Here is a 21,101-nt window from a genome sequence, read left to right as displayed (position 1 = left end):
GGGTTAAGAAACATGACTTAATCTCAGCCGTTGAAGATATTAAAAGGGATCCAATGGCTGGCGGGTTATCCCTAGAAAAGGACCCAAAAAAAGGACCCTTATTGGAAGGGCACTACCTTTTCAAATAAGGATCTATTTACCTTAGATAAGGTACAAATTTTCTTAATTTGACCAACTTTATGATCATATTTTTTTTATTATAGCCGACTAATATCTAGATATACATGACTTGATCATCGTTATAAATTTTCAGCTAATTTGGTTACCGTTAAGGTATCAAAAATGTGTTAAATCAATGAATGAACCGAATCTATTCATCATGAACCGTACGTTCTATTAGTTCTAAATCACAATTTTGAATGCCTTAATGATTATCAATATAGCTGAAAATTTATAGAGATGATCTACTCATATATACCTAAAATTTGAACGGTTGAAATAAGAAAATATGATCGAAAAATGGGTCAAATAATGAAATCCATACCTTATATGAGGTAAGGAGGTCCTATATATAAATTCATGCACGTACTCTTTGTGGGATCAAAACGACCATAGTTCATTGTTTTGGGTTTTCAATTTTATACCGACTTTGATAGGTATATGTTTTGTACACGATAAGTCGATAACTGTAGTTCTTATGGTCATTGAATTTGATCGAGTGTCTGCTGATTGGATTTAGACTCCCAAAATTTCGATTTGAATTAGGCACCCTAAATATTTATAAATGTGATTTACCGATTATAAACTTCAGCGACTCTTACTTGATAGATTTGGATTGTTCATTGATTTGATTTAGTTCAATTACATAAAGATCATCAATTTAGACATAAAAACTAAACGGTTGAGATTAAAAAATGCGATTGAAAAAATAGGTGTAATAAACCATTAAAGGCGAAAGAAAGTTGGATGTGAGTGCGAAGCAATATCCGAGACCGGATTTGCAAAACTCCAGCGAGCGGAATGTAGCCATCAAATCGAGCACCAGCCACAGATGGATTTGCCGGAGCTTTGGGCAATCCGAGATTGGATATTGCTTCTCACTCACAGCCAACTTTGAAAACTTCAGTCCACCTCTTTCGTTTCTATGTCCTTTTCTCTTCGAGATCGGATTTTTGCAGTATTGATGGATGACATCGACAAAGAGGTTGAGTTGAGTCGAGGAGAGGTATTTTTTATTTTCTTTTAGTTTTACTTTTACCCATGTTTCGGTTTAACCGTTGGGGTGGGTCAAAATATTTTGCCCCGGATTATGAATGGACCCAGCCCAAAAAGTCGGAGCAGCCGGCCCCGACCGATCCATCTCTCAACGAAAAGGGTGGGATCTTTTTTTTGACACATCATCAATTTCAAGTTTTGCCTCCAACATACTGGTCTTCTTCTTCCTCTTCTTCTTCTTCTTCTTCCTCCCTCTGCAACTCATTTAATCTGAAACTTTCTGCAAATTTCTCTTCCCTCCATACTTAAAACCCATCACCCAAAACCCATAAACCTCCCAAGCCTCCACATTTCTATCATCTTCTCCCTCCTACAATGTAAAGTTGTTTGCTTTTCTTGGTTTCTTGACACCAATCTTGGTCTGAAAGATTCAAGTGACTTCATTCACGTACAAGATCTTCTTCGACAAATCTTTGCTAGGCTCCCTGTAGCCACGGTAGCTGATATATAGCTGGTCTCCCGAGAATGGAGACAGGTCGTTCGTTCTGCAACTTTGGGCAGAGAGCTGTTTGACCGAGAATAGTCTCATCCTTAGGCTGTGCTTGTCGTCACTAGTACTGAATTCCGTGCTATGTACATCAGCAACCTCCTACGGAACGGTGATGGTGTCAGGGCCTGCATTCGAGAGTTCCCCACTATTCGTTTTCCGGTCACAGCCCTTGTTGGATCATGTGAGGGACTGGTTTGTCTGACTGACTCTGCATTACTGCCGCACCCTATTCTTACAACGAGGCCTCCCCACCTGAGGTGAGGTAAGAATAGGTATTAATGATAGGTTTAATTTTAATTTTAATAACCTCCAACATCTCATAATCAAAATACTCTAACAAAGTTATACTATCAGGTGGCAATGGCATGCAGTGCAGTGGTTGGGTGTTGGTAAAACATATAAGTAACTGAAAGTCATGCAAGAAGGCATGTACAAATAGAATGCAATTAAGGTGAGATCGATACAGATATATAGCTCTATCTACATGAGTACATGAGCCAAATAGTACAATAGCTCTATTCATGAATATAAACTTAACACATCATTCTATTCATACTAGACTTTTACTCGTGCATTTACAAAATGAGAAAAATTTAACTTAAATTGCTCAACTTAAAGTGGAATGAATCTGATTTATCCTATATATTAGATAACTGCTTCACCAAAAGTGGGAACAAACCGTGTCCTTTTTTTTCTCCTTAAAATTCTAGTGATGATTTACGGTTATGGCTATAGTAACTTATTTTTATTTCTTTAAAAATTTTCTATTACCTTGGTTTTTTGGGTAATTCAAAAAAAAGACTTCACTAAAGACATCAAATGAGCGGCTAATAGTAGAGATAAACAAAATTACATTGTGACCACGATATAGATAAAACTAAAAGTAGCATGGTCAGAAGAGAAAACATGAAACCAACTAAAGGACACTAAAAAAATGTTAAATATCTGTTTCTAGTTGTAACCGAAAAGTGAGAGATTCTAGTTGTAAGCTAGTGTCCATGCATGAAATTGAGACGGTATTTTGTAACTTCATAATTTATCTTGAATATTAACTATTTCTTTTTTTGTTGATTCTGATCGCTAGAAGGGACAAAAGAAACAAATGGGCTATGCAAAAATGTGCTCAATTTCCATTTCAATACGATGTCGCAAGATCTCGTTTTGTTCCCTCATTCTTAATAATAAATTTCACAACGACTTAGGTGTGAATCAAACTTATCACTCCCCTCCCTCCTCCCCCCCCCCCCCACAACAAACTTAATTAGGAATAAATATATGTGGGGAGAAGAGTTGCCTTATATTGGTTGGTAATGTTCTGAGTCCTTCTTTCAGTAGAGGAAAAGTTTATCTCCTATCAAAGTGGTACCTCAGTAGATCTCTTTTATACATACGTGCCTACATTTATGTGTTTTTGAGATTTTTACTCACCAAGCAAAGTTTTCACCTTCAACCCTAAATTCTCTATGGCAACTTGTACAAGAATCCGCACTGTTTTTCTTGTGTGTTTGCTTTTATGTTTCTCAGGACTCGGCCTATTACAAGGAGTTGCATCACTCGGTATCAACTATGGTTAACTCGGTAACATTTGGGGGAGGGATGCAGATCTTACTTGTTTTTGGCGGCTAGACCACACCAATGCCGTATACATACCGGTCAATATAACAGCATATCCAAGTGGTATTCACTTTCAGCCTCTTTAATACCCTGCGCGGTATGGCATGATTGTGCTGCAGCAGCACCAGCGCCTTGATCCCTATGATCACCTAAAACAAAGGAGAACATAGATACACATTCAAACCAACTTGCCTTGGGTGCTAAATCACTTTACGAATGAAGAGTTTTGTATGGCTATACTGTTCTCACTCAGTTTAATATCTCCAGGGGAGTTGCAGGTACATATGGCTATACTGTTTTCACTATATCAGAAACTGCTATCTCTGCATTTTAGTATGAGTTTCAGGTTTCATTTTGTCAGCCAGTTTCATGTGGATCTCTCCTTGTTACTATTGTGGACTTATTTGTTATTGGCAAGTTTCCTTTGTAAGTCTGATTGTTAAACCATATTGTTTGGATGTGGGCTAATCATTAGATTTTATTCTAAGGTGCATCACAGGTACATATCTATAACTCTCCTTGTTACTATTTGTTATTGGAAAGTTTCAAAAGCTGGAGTTGTTTGGATGTGGGCTTATTAGATTTTATTCTATGGTGCTCAAAATTTTGACTAATCTCTGTTACGATTTCTGACTAGGTTCATGATAATGTGCGTCATGAAGATGATTCTGTGCCTAGGGATGAACAATTGGCTCCTGGACAGCTTGAGGAGCGTCAGAGTGATGCAAGGCGCAAAGATAAGGGCAAAGGTATAGTGTTTAATGTAGAAAATATTTATGATTAGTGGTTCCTTTCGTNTCNNCTAGAGATATATATATATATATATATATATATATATATATATATATATATATATCATTCTCTAGTAGATTTCTCCGATGTTCTTTGCTTTTGTTTCAAAATATATCAACTTAGCTAAATTTTGTAGTGTGCTATCAATGAAATGAACTTCTGAGATGTGAAAGATATCATAGGTTGTAAAATATACCAATTCTGATTCTTTGCTGCTGTAGGCAAAGGCTGTTTCAAATGTGGTGCACTTGATCACATTGCCAAGGAGTGCACTGGTGATTCTGCCAAAAAACAGAAACCTCATAAGTATATGTTAAAGAATGCCAGGTATGTCATTATGCATGTGTTTTTCTGTGTGTCTGCATCTTAACTGAAACAAAAGAAAATGACATTTCATGCAATTCTGCATATTAACATTTAGAGGAAGAAATGAGAGGTGATGCTATAATGATTGTTGCAGACATGAGATGGTATGGTATGGGGACACTCCAGAAAGTCGAAGACAACGAAGACGGGATCAAGAAAATAAGCACTTGAGTCACAGTGTCAAAGGTAGATACAAAGGGGAATCAAGTCGACACGGTAGATCAAGTCAATCTGGTGGAAGAGGAAGGGAAAGAGACACAGAGGACAGGCTGCATCAACGATTTCCCTGTTACTTTTGTCCTCATCAGCAGATTTCTTCCTGTAGCCTCTATCTTCCCTCATCTCTGCATCCCTATCATGCTCTGCATGTCTATTTTTCAGAAATTCATCAGCTCTCTTTTCTGAAGGGTTACCATTAGCTGCACTTCTATTTCCGTGTTCTCCATCCCTACTCCTTTCCGTGGTTCTATCACCATGATAGTGATAGAGAGGAGCACAACGAGAGACGAAGAGACAAAGATCTTTATGAAGATTATTATCGAAAGAGAACTGCGCATGGTGATAGAACCACGGAAAGGAGTAGGGATGGAGAACACGGAAATAGAAGTGCAGCTAATGGTAGCCCTTCAGAAAAGAGAGCTGATGAATTTCTGAAAAATAGACATGAATAGACCATTTAGGATGAAAGAAGCCTCTTAGGAATCTCTGAAGCACAGTACTCTGGGGAGGAAAGGTATCCAAGTCTTAAATGAGAGGTATACTAATTGACAAGAACATTGCCACAAGCTGGAAAAGGGAGTGTAACCAAAACCATCACCGATGAAATCACCATACATCTTCAGAAAGTAGTAGCTAGACACCACCTCAGACATGATTATCCTATACATGCGTTTTGTTATCCCTTTTAGTGTGGCCAACTCGGCTAACCCTGCTGTGATTTTCAGCATGGTCAAAGTGATTATGGCAATAATCATGTCTCTGTTTCTTTTCTCCAACAACTTATTGGGGGCTTCCTTCCTTTCTCATGCGACTACTTGATTTGGGTGAAGGAAATTCATGTCCAGCTTCAAGGGCTGATACCTCGCCTTCTTCAATAGTACTAGAACGTGGTCCATCATCTCCAACACCCTCTCAATGTCTTCCCTGATGAAGGCTCTCATGTTCTTGTCTATGTAAGGCTTGGACCAGCTTTGCCTTCTGTCCCATTTGTTTTTGTCAATCAGATCTTCCTCATCCAGCACATCTGTTTTCCTGGTCACATCAGCAGCGGCTTTCCTTCGCAATTCTCCAGTGCTGCCCTTACTTTGTCCTTGTTGACTTTCTTAATAGCTTCCTGAGGTGATCGACCAAGTGCACTATGTGTATTATCAAGATTTCGGCCCAAATGTTTGTCCCCTCCTTCCCTTATTTCACCCTTCCTGTCATTGCTCTCTCTTACTTGGCCTTCTTCACTACGTCCCTCAGAGACGGACTTCGACAAAGTTTGAGCTTCAGCAACTTTGGACTGTTGATTGTCTTTGACTTCCAAATTTTGATCCAAAGCACCTGTCATTCCAGCACTTCTAGCAGGGCCATCGTTCTCAACATATGACTGCTCAGATGCAGGGCTAGATGCCGACCTTGAGGTTCCAGATATTGTACATCCAGCCTGCAAATGACTGTTACTTGTTGCTTCATATGAGGCCTGAATGTTATCTGATGATCCATGATCCAGGTCTTGTTGCTCCGTCCTGGATTTAGTCTTCGCAGCAAGGGCATTTTGAGCTACTTTGAATTTCTTTATTGCCTCCACCAATAGTTTATACGGATGGTGTACATTAAAATAAAAAGCAAGAGTTCCAAGAACAACCCTCTCACTAGTCAAAATCAATTCCTTCTGCAGTTCATATACCTCCTGCATGATTATTGCATACTTGTGAATAGACTATACAATGATACCTACAGAAAATACTTCATATCTGACACAAACCACATTAAAAATTCATCATAGTACCATACATATCTGAGGATATTTGAACAGTAAATTTCATGAGAGAGAGAGAGAAGAAAAAAAAATAATTCAGTTATGAATGCTTTGATTTTCAGTCAAGCAGACTTGGTACGTAGTTGGCTAGAGGCACACATATGTAGGTAAGATAATGCAACATGGGTATGCACATCGTAAATTAAAGAAGACAACTAGACATTAAGAGGATGGCATACAACAAGGAGTGACTTGAGAACTTGGGTGAACAACAGAGAAGAAAAATAATAGTGCATAGATCAAAATCATCCTTAAAAATTAGGAAGAACCAAGTAGAGGAACACCAGTACATGCACAATTACGATAAGTTTATAAGCTACCTTTTGCCTGATTCTCTGAGCTGCTGCAGGATCCTTCTTATGAATAATTTCATAGGAGACAAGGATAACATCTTTCAGAGGCCAGGGAGTTTCTTCAACCATACACGAGAAACATGCACACTGTTGTGATGGTCTACATAAATTTTAAATTGAATATAGTCAATAAGTTAACTAACTCCAGTTCACTTAAATATATTTATAGGGGTTAGGGTTTTCAAGTCACTGCCAATGTGGCTTCATGCCCAGCTATAATCATCAGTACTATATCAGTTTTCCTATTATCATCTGTTCGTTAATTACAGCAGGGATTTATATATCAGTTTTCCTTCAAATGTCAATGATTGAGAGATCAGTTATTTATATGAAGTACAACAGCCGTGACAACTTTATATATCTTCAGTCTAGATGACTACACATTTCAATCATAGGCATGATTTTATATACATCTGAATATAACCATCCCCAAAGAAAAAGAACAGGGATATAAGAATAGATATATATAACCAAAGTAACTATCTTTTTTAAGCTAAAGGGTGAACAGAACCATCCCCAAAGAAAAAGAGCAGAGATATATAACCAAAGAAACAATCTTTTCTATAAGCTAAAGGGTAAATAGATTCGGTATTTATATAAGGCTTAAAACTCACACTTTAAGTCTCATTCCCAGATTTTGTAGAAAGGTACAGTAAGACTTTCGTAGATATGCCTCTTTCTTTAAGTCTATGCCATCTACTTTAATGGAGAATTTTGTTCAATTTTTCCTTCCTGGAGGATTACCAAGAGACTCGTTCCTCTTAATCCTCAGTCTGTCTATAACAACTACTTTCACCCGCTGCAAAGTTAGACGAATTGCCAGACAAAAAGGAAGCCATGTGTATCCGTTTTTATCAATTAAAAAGATCTGACATACAGTTCATCGGCACGAAAATGTGAAGAATAAATAACCGCTTCCAGCAATTACCTGCCCAAGCATTACCAAGAACGGTCAGAAAAAATGGGCCCTTTACAGCATCACAAAGGGGATGACCTATATATGAAGAAAGAATAACTACTAGTGAATAATGAATGACCGACATATGAATAGAATAAAACTAGTGAATAATGAATGACTGACATATGAATAGACTAAAACTAGTAATAATGAATGACAACTGACCACACACATGCACATTCTGCATCTAGTAAGTGACCTTGTTATATACTAAAGAGAATATACAAATAAGTTCTTAAGACATCCACTGAGAAACCCTCAAAGATACAGCAACAAAAACACCAAACAAAGAAGAAACAGTCGCCAAACACAAAAACAATATAATCCACAAACTGCTGTTCCTATACCTAAATACTGACGAAATCGAAGCCCATGAAGATGCCCAAAGCCGACTCTATCCCGCAAGATGTCCAACATAATCCCTCTAACATTCTTATTATATTTTTTCTCCCTCTGTCTAGATGACCCAAATCACCGCCAATATAGAACATCTCCCCAACCAACCCCTTGTTTCTCACTTAAGAAAATTAAGACAAAACAACAAATAAAAACACTGTCCCTTTCACACAATCGGCTGGAATGTCCCATCTCAGACTATGTTCCCTAAAAATCCATTTTCAGAGAGCTAAAGATTAAAATTTTGGCTTCTTATACACTACCGAGGACATACAAGCCTGCAAGCATAAAATTTTCACCCTAAGCTTCTAGAATCCACCTTCTCTTATCTTTTCTAAATAGTACCAGCACAATGTGTAGTCTGAGAAAGGAGCTCCTAAACTTCCACTTGATTAGGAAAAAAGCTATGTCCTCCACCAATCTCTCTTGTCATAACCTATCCAATTTTCGTTCAAGCACCAAAAACTTTGAAAACTAACACCATCTGGCCTTTACACCAATACATTTTTCGATATCTCAACTCCATTCCTTGACTAAATAGTAATCACTTCCAACTTTCTCCTACGGGAAAACTGAAACTTCAATTGGGCACAACCTGGTGGCATTATGCACCACGCAGCCGCTAAATGTAACTACTAAAAGATCCAAAAAGCCTAACCCGAAAGCTACTACACATGTCTATCACACTGTTTGATATTCTAAGAGCTTTTCTACCACTAACTCAATCCTCAAAGCTCGGCAGTATGCAAACTGCTCCAAGTTTTTTCAGCGTGATGCTGATCTGTTCATCTGTTGGATCAAATTAATTTGAGTGGAATTGTTGTTTGCTAGTCGTAAATAGAGAAGAGACAACTAAAAAAACCGCTTTAAGAAAATATATCAACCACAAACCATAAATAATAAAAACAATCAAACTATAAAGAAAGAAAATGGAATAACAATTGAATATGAACTCACCTCTTTGGGTAGAGTACTTTAGGACAGATATCAATTCTGCTGGATGGTCCTCCCCATTCCCACCAGGACGATTATGTCCAGAAACACAGAAACATTCCTACATAAATCCAATATGCATTACTAACTCTGACTGGTCGTGCAAGAGGCTTTGCAGCTTGCTCCACCATGCTCAAGGAAACTGCATGACAATTAGAAAGCGTAGTGAGCATCAGATCCATTTGAAATCGTAGATTAGTATGAAGTCTGTGGCATATTAAAACTGTACTTAAGTACCTTTCCCCCCGAAACTGTGACCAACCAAAACCCGAGGTGTTATTCTAAGCTGCCGAACCTTGCAGGAAGAAGAAACAATATATCAGAATATATCATCTCATGCCAAGGAAGATTTTAGACAGGAGTATACAAACAAAGACGGAGTGTCCAAATGCTGCATATACAATAAAAATCGTGCAAGCCATGTTGAGATCATATACAATAGCTGCAGCGAAATGAGATGAAAAGTACATGAAATTGAGAATTGAAATGACATAGAAATGTGCAAGTAGAGGGGAAAGAGATCCCAGAATTGAATTCAAGTACCTCCTCTCTCCGAAACTGACTGCGGCGTATCCGGTGACATTCGAAATCGCCGCCACTGGAACGACGGCGTTTCGAGCGATTAGAGAGAGAGAGAAGACCGTGTGGACATTAACTGGCTGCCTCCAGCTAGTCATGTCGCGCCAAGTGCACCTCAGTTCCTTACCAACAATATTAGTTTTTCTTTTTGAGCTCAACAAAATAGAATAACAAACTACTACAAGAGAAACCGAACCTATCTAAACCTAATTGGTTGTCTATGATTGAAACCTTGTACACTCTTGTCTTTCAGATGCTGAATTCATAATTTATGGTTGGTTTACCTTTGAACAATGTTTCAATTGCTATAGAAGAATGATGAACATGAATTTGAGACATTTGAATAGACATGTGACTCATCCTCATCAATAACATGAATTGAACATGAATTCATCGTGAATTTTGAGACCTTTGAATGGACATGTGACTCATGCCTCATCAATATACAACACAATGTGCATGGTAGCTGTGTTCAATCTGATTCCGCAGCAGTATTCATCACTCGAGACCTATTAAGCTTATTCCAGTTGGGTTAATCTACAAAATAGTTTGTAGAATACCTCCTAATCTACTTTTTCTAGATAATCAGAAATTAAAAGCTCATGATAGGTCCTGCAGTACTTGGTCTTAGAGAATATAAAGTCTCCTGATGAATTACAGTTACATACTATCTAAACATAATCTTCAAGATTGTCTTCTTCTAGGAGAGCTTGATATATATATACGTTGCGAAATAATAACATGGCTGCATATGCGATCGCTAATGTTGTAGCTTGAGAGGATGGGCAAATGGTTAGGTTAGAGGATGTGCCTTCTTGGCTCATGTCCATCACTGAGAGTGAGAGGCCTTTAACCCAAATAGATGGTAGTGAGAAGTGTAGTTCTTGTCTACAGTGGGTCTTCCCCAAGTTTTGTAATCTTTGATTTTATTCAATAAAAGCTTTTATAATTATAAAAATAAACAAATAAATAAATAATCTTCAAGATTGTCTTACTAGCTAGATTATTGTATATATATTATTTGGGTTATAGAGAGGCTACAATGCCACAATGTTAGAATCTTCTATCTCCATAATCTTTGAATAAGCATTATAGTTTCTTTACCTTAAGATCAGTCACGGCTGAAGAAGACTCAAATATGCAGCTCTAAAGGAGCAGTATGCGTTTCAGCGTTTCCCACTGTTACCCCAGGACTTGTTTTCTGGCAATTCCTTATACCCTGACCTTTGGTCAATGGCAGCTTAAGAATGTCAGTAATCTAAGCTCTTGATGTGGCTGAGTAGTACTCCTGCATATATCTTCCAACAAAATAAGTCGAATGGATTTATGCAAGTCCCTCAATCTGCTACTCATCTGCGATTCTTCAAAAATAACCTCAACTGCAGGCTATAGCCATCCAGAAGTCAAAAACTAGTCAATAAAACTATTTCAATCATTTTCCTAAACTGCTCATAGAAAGGTTTACAAATCTGTTTGGCAGTGTTGGGCGGTTTTAGGCCTGTGAAAGACAGTTCTTACTTCTTACTGGCAGGCAGTAAGGTATGATAGGATTACTAATGAATATTTCTCATTACGCTAGTCTGCAACAAAAAATATATACAAATTTGTATTTTGTTTTTCCACTAAAAAATAATAATATGGACGGGACATTCCATATGGTATGCTATATGCGAATCAGGCTATATTACAATTGTAGAAGGCAATGAGTAAATTTTCATCCCGAGTTTCTTCATCATCCGTATCAATGAGTAAATTTTCATCCAGAGTTCCTTCATCATCCGTGTCAACCTCAAGTCCTTCTGAAACTTGTGGCATGTTACAATAAAATTGTAGGAGGCAATGAGTCAAATCTTCATTACCGATTTTCTTCGTCATCCGTGTCAAGCTCGAGTCCTTCTGCAGCTAAGAGCTGACCAATGATCTTCCTCTTATCTTCCTCTGCTTTCCTTCTCATGAGATCTCGTTTCTTTAAGACTAGTGTATGCCGCTTTAGTGTACTGGAGAAATACTCTGCAGATGCCTTCTTTTCTCTCGCCAGGATTTTCTTCTCTTCATCAGGGTCGACCTGTATTTCCAATATTGACCCATGATGTAATAGTCAATGCTAAAATAGAAATCATGGAAGGGGGCCTGTTAAAGCTTTTGAACATTAGTGTTTGATCAGTCAAACACTAGTAGAATATATAGTTGCCATTGATTTTACATAGTTCAAATGGAGAAATGTTGAAATATGAAAACTACAGTTCCTTTTACTGTTTTACAGCTAATTCAGATATGTATCTTCAGCTAGCTTGATCTTAATAGAAGACAGAAAATAAATAATTCTATACCTTAGAACGAGAAAGTCGACGTGCACGGATATTCATCTCACGCTGCTGTTGCTCAGCCCAAGCCGCTATTGCCATATCACCTCGCTGATCAAAAGCTTTTCGCTTTTTCATTAGCCACGCCATCCATGCTTCAGATGCCTGATAGAAAAATGCACATCAAGTAGTGATTACGGAAACAACTAAAACAGAAGTCAAACTATCAGCTGATAAATGAATTACAATACAACCATGAACATTTTCCTACATGTACTAAAATTAAATGCTATCTTAATATAAGAAACAAGAAAATACAGAGCAACCAAAACTTGAACTACAAAGCTTACTTTCAATGGGTTGACTCGGTTATCCCTGTCATATTGGCCCCTCTTCTCGACCTCCAAAAGCAATTCATAAGCAGCTTGAATCTTGATAAACCTAGCTTCAGCTGTTTCCCCCTCCTCCAGGGTCCCTCTGCCATCATAGACTGGAAACAGGATGGACAACCAAATCAACTTAAACTCAGGAAATGCATACAAACTTCTATGCAAACACAAATGAACTGAACTATATGCAATATGTATATGGGACTCCCACTCCTTGAAACGCATCTCATCTTCAATAAAAATCAAGGACCATGCAATCCCAAGAACTCTTTAGGTATCGCTTTAGCCAACTCTTTCTGCAATTAGTATCTGATCACAAATTGCCATTTTGTAATATATATGCAGTTCCTCCGCTATCCACCAGAAGCACACACACAGTACACACTTCAAGGTCAGAATTTTCAAATTGGTTTCATACTTCCATTTCACCTTCTTCCCTAACTGAACAAATAATTCTATAAATGTATCACTTTCTAATTAACTTTTCAATCTATATGTGATTTTACTAGCAATTTACAGACATGAAATTCAAACTCTTGAGAATAATTTCCAGTAAAGATAAGGTAACAAACCATCAGGATGATAAAACTTGGCCAATCTTCTGTAAGCCACCTTTATCTGATCATCATCAGCATCCATCTCTAATTCTGTAATTACAAAAATCAAATCAAATAAAACCACAAAACCCAGAAATTCCAAAGTTCAAAGCTTCAAACTTCAATAAGAACAAGGACCCAATTACCAAGAGTTTCATAGGGAGACTTGGGGTGGGTCCAATTCGAAGCCCTAATCATGGACCTTCTCTGGTTCGCTCTGAACCACGACTCGCTCCGATTCAATCTCACGAAATCGGAAGATGACGCAGGCGAAAGACTAGGTGAGTGATTAGGGTTTCGCTGAAAAGAAACCCTGGAGCTGAAGCGAGCTTGGTGTCTGCAACATACGAAGGAGGTGAAGACGGCGTGTGGCCTGCAGATGGTCCTCAAATTACTCATCTTGAGCTCAGACCCAGAACCAATTGGGGGAGAATTGAATCGGATCGATTGGAATTGGAAATCTAGGGTTTCGGTGTGGAGTGAAGAATTGGGGTTACGAAGGTTGAAGACGTGAAGCAAGTGAAAACATAATTTGTATTTCTATTATTTATAGCTTTCCATTTGTGTCAGTTAATTTCCCGGGAAAATCAGGTTTATTTATTATATATTTAAAGAGGTATTTTAGTGGTAAAGAAAAATAGAAAAGAAAGTACAAAATGGTCAATTTAGTTTGTTATTTTGGTGGCCATTTCAGTCGGTGGCTCATGTTCTCAAGCATCAAACTACTTATACCTTTGAGAAACAAATTTATGTTGCTTTATGTAACATTTATCAGAAATTCAGCTTGAATAATTATCTAAGCGTTACGAGAACGTAAGACTAGTGTGGTTGCATTATCTTCACAGTCTAAAACTGAAGGAATGGTTTACACTATGCAGATGAGCAGAATTTTATGATGTACAAAATCAATGTAATTCCCAATTGATGATAATGGGATAATGGGTTTCCAATTGTGTCCATAATCTATTGTTGGCATGCACGGGAATAACTGTCTCAACAAATTTACACATAAGTACTGGTAATACATATTGCATTTCGAATAAACCTACCCAAACACTATGCTACAGGCATTGGGGGAACATAGCTCAAAAACCTACATATGTTTTGAACTGATACAAACCGGACTGAGCTTAATATTTACACCTTCTGATACAGGAGAAGTAGTACTGGGGAAACTACAATACTAAAGGAGATCAGGATGCATATGACTAGGCTGCTGGGGGTTCGCGTGGACGAGCAGTCCAAAGAGAACTGAGGGCACGAAGCCGCTGAAAGTACTCTCCTAATGCAAGCAAACCGCGAGCCGCTTGGTGAGTCGTGAGGATTCTGGACATTTGCTGCAGAGTCTGCTGCCGAAGGTGATCAGCCTGTCTCGGAGAAGAGCAACACATTTCAGCAAACAACTAGTGTTATCAAACGAAAGTTGATAAGAGGAGTACAATATGTAAATGTTTATGATATCACTCTGGCTAGGTGGAAAAGGCATTTCTTGCTTCCTCATCATGTTTATAATTCATATATAACAGATTCATCATCATATCTTGATAACAGTCACTCTTTGGTTCTATGCACTTTTCCTTGCAAGTTTCCCAAACTAACTAAAGAAATTCCAGATGGCACTGGGATCTTTACCTGGCTAACAAAGCTTTCCAGTGCTTCAAATTTCTCAATTGCAGCAGCCATCTGAGATCCATATGTTTCTCCACTCAATATTTGATCAGCTTCTAATGTCTTGGCCAGTGTCTGCTGCAGTTTATCCATTCCCTGTGAGAGAGCATCTTCGGCTTGCTGAGATGATTGCTTTAGGTTATAAAAATCCAGACTCTGTGGCTCAGTCAATGGCTCAAGTTGGGACTCGAGAATCTGTGTAAATGAAACATGTAGAATATTACACATTCATTGAAATTAACTAGTTCTGTAACTACAAAAGTTAGAACTGTCAATTTTATATCCAGGTGGAAGAAGTGCTTTCATCATCTAATAACTGTAAGACTCATATCTCAAGCCTATGACACATGCGTCACAAGTATATACTCTAAAACATGAATGTTCATATTTATGAGTAATATTTTAGAACAAAGCCCACTATTAGCTGTACACAATATGTTCAATGTGCATGAATGCTCCCCAAGCAACCCAGTAAACTTCTATGTCCTATTGTAATGAACTTCTTGAAGTTGCTCATTTTAAAACTTCAGGTATTTATGGTTCTCAATGCCCACCCTTCTCAAAACGACATATGTACAATATGTAATAGAGCTATGTATATATGCAGAGAATTATAAAATCGATGACCACCAAACAAGCAGTCGCCAAAATAGAGCTGAAGTAAATTTACATTTAGAAGCTCCGATGGGCGAAATCCTCCAATCCAGTGAAAGTACCGTTCTACTGATGTTCTCCATATACCAGACAGCAAGTAAAAGATATCAGCCTTAGCAGCATCTGCCTTCATGCGGAAAAGAGTAGCATAGTGGTTCAAGCCACCTTCTACAAGTATTCGAAGTTCTATTTCAGTTGCATGTTCTTGCAATGCATTTCGAAGTTCAATATTTTGTCTATGTTGCTCTTCTACCCAGTGTCCATATTCCAGCTCAAATGTAGTGATCCCTGCACAATTAATAACTCAGTTAACATTTCTATTGAAACTATGAACAAAATAAAAGACAAGAAGGGTTTTTTAGTCCCTCTGAAGATTAACATGTCTAATACATGAAGAAGGCCGTTGAGTGTAAAAGTTAATTAGTTAGCCTTATGCCTGGTGTTAGAAAAGCTGGATCAGATGCCATGATATTCGAATAGCTCTAGTCTTTTGGAGATGAATTCAATAGGTTGTTGATAATGGATATCAATAATCACAAACCTGAACTCACAATTCCATTGTATCCCATATGACTACCACCAAATGAACTGCCTCCATAAGCAGCCTGCAATTAGCCAGAGACAAAAGGAGGAAAAGAATAACCATTGTATCCCATACTGGTTTTACACTACACTAGCTTTGGAGCATGATCAGAGAGAAAAAGTGGAGATTCTCTACTCACCTGTTTTCTAGTTCTGTCCAGTTCCAGCTCCAGTTGTGCCAGTTTAAAACGGCTTGTTTCTAGTTGTTGGACATAAGCCTACGGTATTACAGAACCCAATTATTGCATCCAGTAGACAATTTTAGCAATGAAATACATGAAGATGATTCATATTCACCTTTTTCCGCATACGACTTTTGCGTGCAGCTTCACGATTTTGCTCTAAGCGTCTCTGTACCTGTATATATATAGATACTTGCACTTTCAGAATCATAAACTTGTATCAGTCAGACTGATCATCTAATAATGTACCGTTATGGAGACGATTGATGGAATCAAAGCATATGAATACAACTTGTCAATCTTCAGATATAACTCCAGACTCTAGAGAACTGAGAATCTGAGATATAGGGGATTCACAAACCATTGATGAGCCATTCATCAAGGCTAATAGTGAAGAATATAATTTAGGAATTGCAACTACATATCTTGTTCTAGCTTGATGATGATAATGGATATTAATCTTTGAGATCAGAAACACAAGTCAGTAGCAAAACCATGACATAATTATGTTGCCAAGTCAAGTAATGCAATGAAGTAAGAGGAGTCAGATGAGGGAGAGCAGTCATCAATACCTTATCAGCAGATCTGTTTGATTCTTGATCATTTCCAGAAGGTCCCATCGGTTCAGGAGAACCAAATCCGATCTAGAGAAGTGCAATCACAAAATCAATTCAAGCTCATTGATAAATCAAAGTGACTCCAACATTGAAGAAAATAGACCAAACTTCATGCTCCCTTACCTTGTTATCTATCCTAGAATCCACCTCTACAATTGTGGAAGCACCTATGTTTGAGCTGTTACCACCACTGAAGGTTTCTCTCCAAACACCCACCTGCCGGAAAGGCTCATATATCCCCATTTGTCTTGAGGAAGCAAATTGCGTTGATGGATAGCTCATACTCTATCAGAAATTGTAACAAAGGACTGAGTCAGAAAACACATGAAAAAGTGAACAAAGCTGGGGCATCCCTAGTGTGTGAAATCCCAACTCTATACTTGGCTCCAAGAGAAGACCAATAAGTATGACCCCACTGAACTAATAGTAATTGGACTAGAAACCAGCTCTCACAGTCAGAAACTGACAACATAAGCCAGAATCAAAGAAGCAGTCATTAGTTTTGGAATTTGGAACCTCAACAAAAACAAAGGTTGAGCATGATGAAGAGTATCTGTCCTGAACTCCTAATGCTGAGTCATAGAAACTCCATCCTTGTACACAAACCAGAAGACACACGATAAAAGCAGAGAAGAAAGCATGGTATCAAAGCTTTCCTAAACATAAAAAACCTCCTCACTTTAAATAACCAGAACAAGTGGATAAAAAACTCAGTAAAAGTTGGGGGAAGTGATAATCTCCAGTTGTTATTATATTTCTTTACAAATATAACATATAGTAATCACAAATACATACACAAGGACATACATATATACAAACAAAATTGACATTAGCAAAAAGAAACATTACCTCTTGAAACATGCCTAACGTGAATCTTCAAAGCATAGACCAACAAGGACTTTCTGCAAAACTTGAACTTCAAGATAAATAGAGAGATACAAAACCCAGGAAAGTTTTGTAGAAAAAGACTTGAAATTTGAGCTTGAATGATGAAATGGGGTTGTGGGTAGAGATGTGATGACTCTAGTTCAACAATGCAATGATATTTGGTGAGACCCCAATTTGTGGGAATCCATTGGCTCTCTCCCCTCCACCTTTAAAATATTCACTCTTTCCTGAAAGAGCCACAGTAAACCGTTAACGTCGTCAAAGCCCCCACTAACGTCGTTATCACAAAGCTTTTCTTTTTCTCTTTCAGAAAACAAAAAAAGAAAAGAAAAGAAAAATAAAAACAGCAAAAGGACAAAGACGATATGAGGTCACTTACACGAGGATGCCAGGTGGAGATCGAGGGATGGTTGGTGACTTCCGTGGCCGGTGATGTTAGCGACTTTTAGGAAAGTCTGGGGACAGTGAGGAGGAGGGTTACGTTGGTCTTTTTCTACTTCTTCTTCTTCTTTTTTTGAAATCTACGTTGGTCTTTTTCTCTTCACTATCTTGGTGTCTTTTTTTTTTTTTTCTTTTGGTCAAATATCTTGGTGTCTCCTAACAGAAGGAATTGTACCTTACTGGCTGGGACACCATCACACCAAAATGTTTTTATAAGAGATACATATTTTTTATTTAAAAAAAATAATTTTGAATACCTGTTAATATAGGATAAATCACATTAACTAAACATAACCGAAATAACTTGTTAATTGCTATCTAGCTTCTCACTCTCAATTAAAAAAAAAATAGAATAAGTCATATACAATATCAAGTTACAATCACATCAGTATACTACTTCAAACGTTTTATATGCTTCATCACTAGCTTATATTTTGTACAAATCTTTAAACATGTTTCAAACAACAAAGATAACTATATAGAGAGCAGCATTCACCAAAGCTCACAATTGTTGTACTTCAGCCAACCATCATTATCGAAGTTTAAATAACTTTGAAGCTATATATGTATCCTATGAAGGTAGTTAAAAACTTAAGGGTAGTACTAGAGGGTCTTAATAAGGCCTAAGATTTATGACCTTAATCCTATGTGGCATGTCATGTCACATAGACACATACATCATCAATTTAAGAAATCATGTCATTTTATTCTTAGGTAAAAATACAATCTTAACCTTAATAATTAATGGATGCTACATAAGGAATATTTTCTTACCCTTTTAATATGGATACGTATATACCAAATTTAGTTAATTTATTAATAATAATGACCAAGTTAATAATCATACCAAATTAGGCTTTTATACCATAAACCAATTTCGTAAATTTCTTAAAATTTCCTTCTATCTTTATGAATTGAAATTTAGTTCCATTTTAATATTTTATTTTTACAGTTTAAAATTATGATATCTATATATAAGTCATATTCTATATATGTATATATATATATATATTAATTTCTTAAGAACTCGTGGTTTTGAACAAGTATATTCTCATAAATATATGTATTTTCACACTACATATTACGTTCAATCTAAGCATGACAGTGATGAAAAGAAAACGAGAAAGAAAATGCTAGTAATATATATTTTTTAATTATAAAAGAAAGACAAATAAATTTTTTTCTCTTAATAAAAAGACAAAATAATCTAGAGTCATTGGATTTGGAAGGAAAAGATTGTATTTTTGCTTAAGAACAACATGACATAATCTTTTTAATTAGTGATGTGTCTAGGTGACATAACATGTCACTTAAGATTAAAGTCATAAATCTTAGGTCTTATTACGGCCGAGTATCATTTTCCAAAACTTAATTACATAGCAGTCAGATGGAAACCCACCAAGGAAAAACCCAAGCTCTAATCGGCCTTTAGTCACATCCCTCTCCATACACACCATCGTCCCACACTCCCACAACATCCTACGCTGCCGCTGCCAGATCCTGACTTCCCCGCCAGCAACACGGCAGTGACCACCAAGACATTTGGCGTTGCACTTGAAAGATGAAGAGTCAGCCTCTCACCAGCCGTGACGAAGATCCCATTACTGAACAATATCATCAAACTCGAGCGCAGAAACCTCATCCACCTGAGTTTCCATCGAACAACAGCACCAAAACACACATCCGGCTTCGATCTTTAGAAATGCAAGCCGTATAACAGCCAGGGTTTGGAGAGCTGGTAATTACGTAGCAGAAAATATTGTTTTAATTTCAGTTTATCATTGTCACGCTATCTTCACCAATCAAGGTACCGTAGTTCAGAGGCACCATATATATATTGGTTGTTTAGGTGGAGATGTTTAAACTAATCACCCTCATGTACCATTCTCTTGGTTTATCCTTAGATCGATCTTAGATCCTTTCAAAATAAGCTTCCTGCTTGGTTGGAAATTAAAAGAGCATAATGTCAGTTAACGTACTACTTAATTAACTAAGTACATAAGATTAGAGGATAATCGATCCAAAGCTTTTCCGACAAAAATGTCCCTTCTCATTCTAAAGGAGCATGAGGACGTACTATCGTGATCCATAAAAAAGTATGTACTGTATGGATGAAATGAGGAAATTGAAAGTAGCACTTTCGAATTCCCATCAACTTGGGAAGCTATATAAATGCTCTACCACATGTGAAAACCTTTTGCAAGAGGTTAATTAGGAGAAATTACACGTACGAAAGTTCACTCTATAAACCGAACGTATATGTATATTATGTGTGTTAAAATTTTTTTATTTTCATCGATGAGTGCTTAAAAAGATAAAACTTATGTCACTAGAACAAATGATGATGCGATCATTGTCAAAACTCTATAACTGATAAATCATATCATCAATTATATGCATAGCAGTTTTGGCAAATTTGAGCCGGCAATGACATATTGTAATGTCTTTCGGTTGTGCTTGCATAATGTGCACTGTGTGTGCTTCCCATATCAGACGAAGCAATGCTGCGTCAACTTAGCATACAAGTTACAGAGTAAAGCAACAAGAAAACAAACGAAACCAAGATTGGCAGGGGAAACCATCAATCAAAAAGAATAAACTAAAAGTACTATATATGACCAAGTGGCCTTATATATCTAGCTGATGCTCGTCCATTTGGTAATAATATGTACGTAAGGTCTTCTGAGCTTGATCACCACTATATATAATCCCCAATTATTGTCTATATAAAATAGAGCAAATTCATCACATTACTTACCACAAGTGATCGATCAATCAATAAGGATCATTTACTTATAAGATGGTCATTTGTGTCACTTTCTTGGACACGAACGACACTTTTTTTTTTTTTGGTAAACAGAATAAGAGCTATCTCATTGCTTTTATTCGAAAATTTATTAATATCAAAAGAAAAGATACAAAGTAAGGGGGACTAAACTAGAACCTTGTTAACAGAGAATACAATGCTAATGAAAGTCTAAATCAAAGAAGAAAAAGACCTT

General features: G+C 37.2%; 3 protein-coding genes and 1 non-coding gene across 5 annotated transcripts; all 4 read right to left on the bottom strand.

Annotated features, from left to right (window-relative positions):
* Positions 1–1,320: 1,320 nt before the first annotated feature.
* LOC101293306 lies at positions 1,321–4,469 on the bottom strand. Of its 2 annotated transcripts, XR_184775.1 has the most exons (3): positions 4,308–4,434; positions 3,315–3,468; positions 1,321–1,957 (listed from the first exon to the last, which is right to left on the bottom strand). It is a non-coding gene; the product is annotated as an uncharacterized LOC101293306 (transcript). The 2 variants fall into 2 exon arrangements; XR_184776.1 differs by lacking the exon at positions 3,315–3,468 and having other exon boundaries at positions 4,308–4,469.
* Positions 4,470–5,732: 1,263 nt separating this feature from the next.
* On the bottom strand, positions 5,733–9,846 carry LOC101307407. Its single transcript, XM_004301899.1, has 6 exons — positions 9,744–9,846; positions 9,438–9,495; positions 9,165–9,342; positions 7,468–7,781; positions 6,821–6,953; positions 5,733–6,371 (listed from the first exon to the last, which is right to left on the bottom strand). Exons 4-6 carry the CDS (start codon positions 7,479–7,481, stop codon positions 5,733–5,735), a joined length of 786 nt encoding a protein of 261 aa, XP_004301947.1. The 5' UTR covers positions 7,482–7,781; positions 9,165–9,342; positions 9,438–9,495; positions 9,744–9,846.
* Positions 9,847–11,292: 1,446 nt separating this feature from the next.
* On the bottom strand, positions 11,293–13,577 carry LOC101293005. Its single transcript, XM_004300618.1, has 5 exons — positions 13,214–13,577; positions 13,044–13,118; positions 12,433–12,572; positions 12,110–12,247; positions 11,293–11,844 (listed from the first exon to the last, which is right to left on the bottom strand). The coding sequence occupies exons 1-5, from the start codon at positions 13,464–13,466 to the stop codon at positions 11,635–11,637; spliced, it is 816 nt and encodes a 271-aa protein (XP_004300666.1). The 5' UTR covers positions 13,467–13,577; the 3' UTR covers positions 11,293–11,634.
* Positions 13,578–13,893: 316 nt separating this feature from the next.
* Positions 13,894–17,778, bottom strand: LOC101292708 (transcription factor TGA7-like). Its single transcript, XM_004300617.1, has 9 exons — positions 17,620–17,778; positions 16,894–17,055; positions 16,726–16,797; positions 16,269–16,328; positions 16,112–16,189; positions 15,931–15,994; positions 15,406–15,677; positions 14,700–14,930; positions 13,894–14,434 (listed from the first exon to the last, which is right to left on the bottom strand). Exons 1-9 carry the CDS (start codon positions 17,629–17,631, stop codon positions 14,276–14,278), a joined length of 1,110 nt encoding a protein of 369 aa, XP_004300665.1. The 5' UTR covers positions 17,632–17,778; the 3' UTR covers positions 13,894–14,275.
* Positions 17,779–21,101: the final 3,323 nt, after the last annotated feature.

This window comes from Fragaria vesca, linkage group LG5 (genome assembly GCF_000184155.1).
Source record: "Fragaria vesca subsp. vesca linkage group LG5, FraVesHawaii_1.0, whole genome shotgun sequence".
In the NCBI taxonomy this organism is placed as follows: domain Eukaryota; kingdom Viridiplantae; phylum Streptophyta; class Magnoliopsida; order Rosales; family Rosaceae; genus Fragaria; species Fragaria vesca.
The sequence above is the reverse complement of the archived record's forward strand: the minus strand, read 5'-3'. Positions and strand labels throughout refer to the sequence as shown.

Bases quoted from the DNA above. Each gene is read 5' to 3' on its own strand.
- LOC101307407 (XM_004301899.1), bottom strand. The intron at 6,372-6,820 runs GTAGCTTATAAA...ATAATCATGCAG, and splicing joins CTCAGAGAATCAGGCAAAAG to GAGGTATATGAACTGCAGAA.
- LOC101293005 (XM_004300618.1), bottom strand. From the start codon at position 13,466: ATGAGTAATTTGAGGACCATCTGCAGGCCACACGCCGTCTTCACCTCC. The intron at 13,119-13,213 runs GTAATTGGGTCC...TTGTAATTACAG, and splicing joins GTCTCCCTATGAAACTCTTG to AATTAGAGATGGATGCTGAT. The intron at 11,845-12,109 runs GTATAGAATTAT...TTGGAAATACAG, and splicing joins GTCGACTTTCTCGTTCTAAG to GTCGACCCTGATGAAGAGAA.
- LOC101292708 (XM_004300617.1), bottom strand. The intron at 15,995-16,111 runs GTGAGTAGAGAA...GGCTAATTGCAG, and splicing joins TGGACAGAACTAGAAAACAG to GCTGCTTATGGAGGCAGTTC. The intron at 14,435-14,699 runs GTAAAGATCCCA...TCTCCGAGACAG, and splicing joins TGGAAAGCTTTGTTAGCCAG to GCTGATCACCTTCGGCAGCA.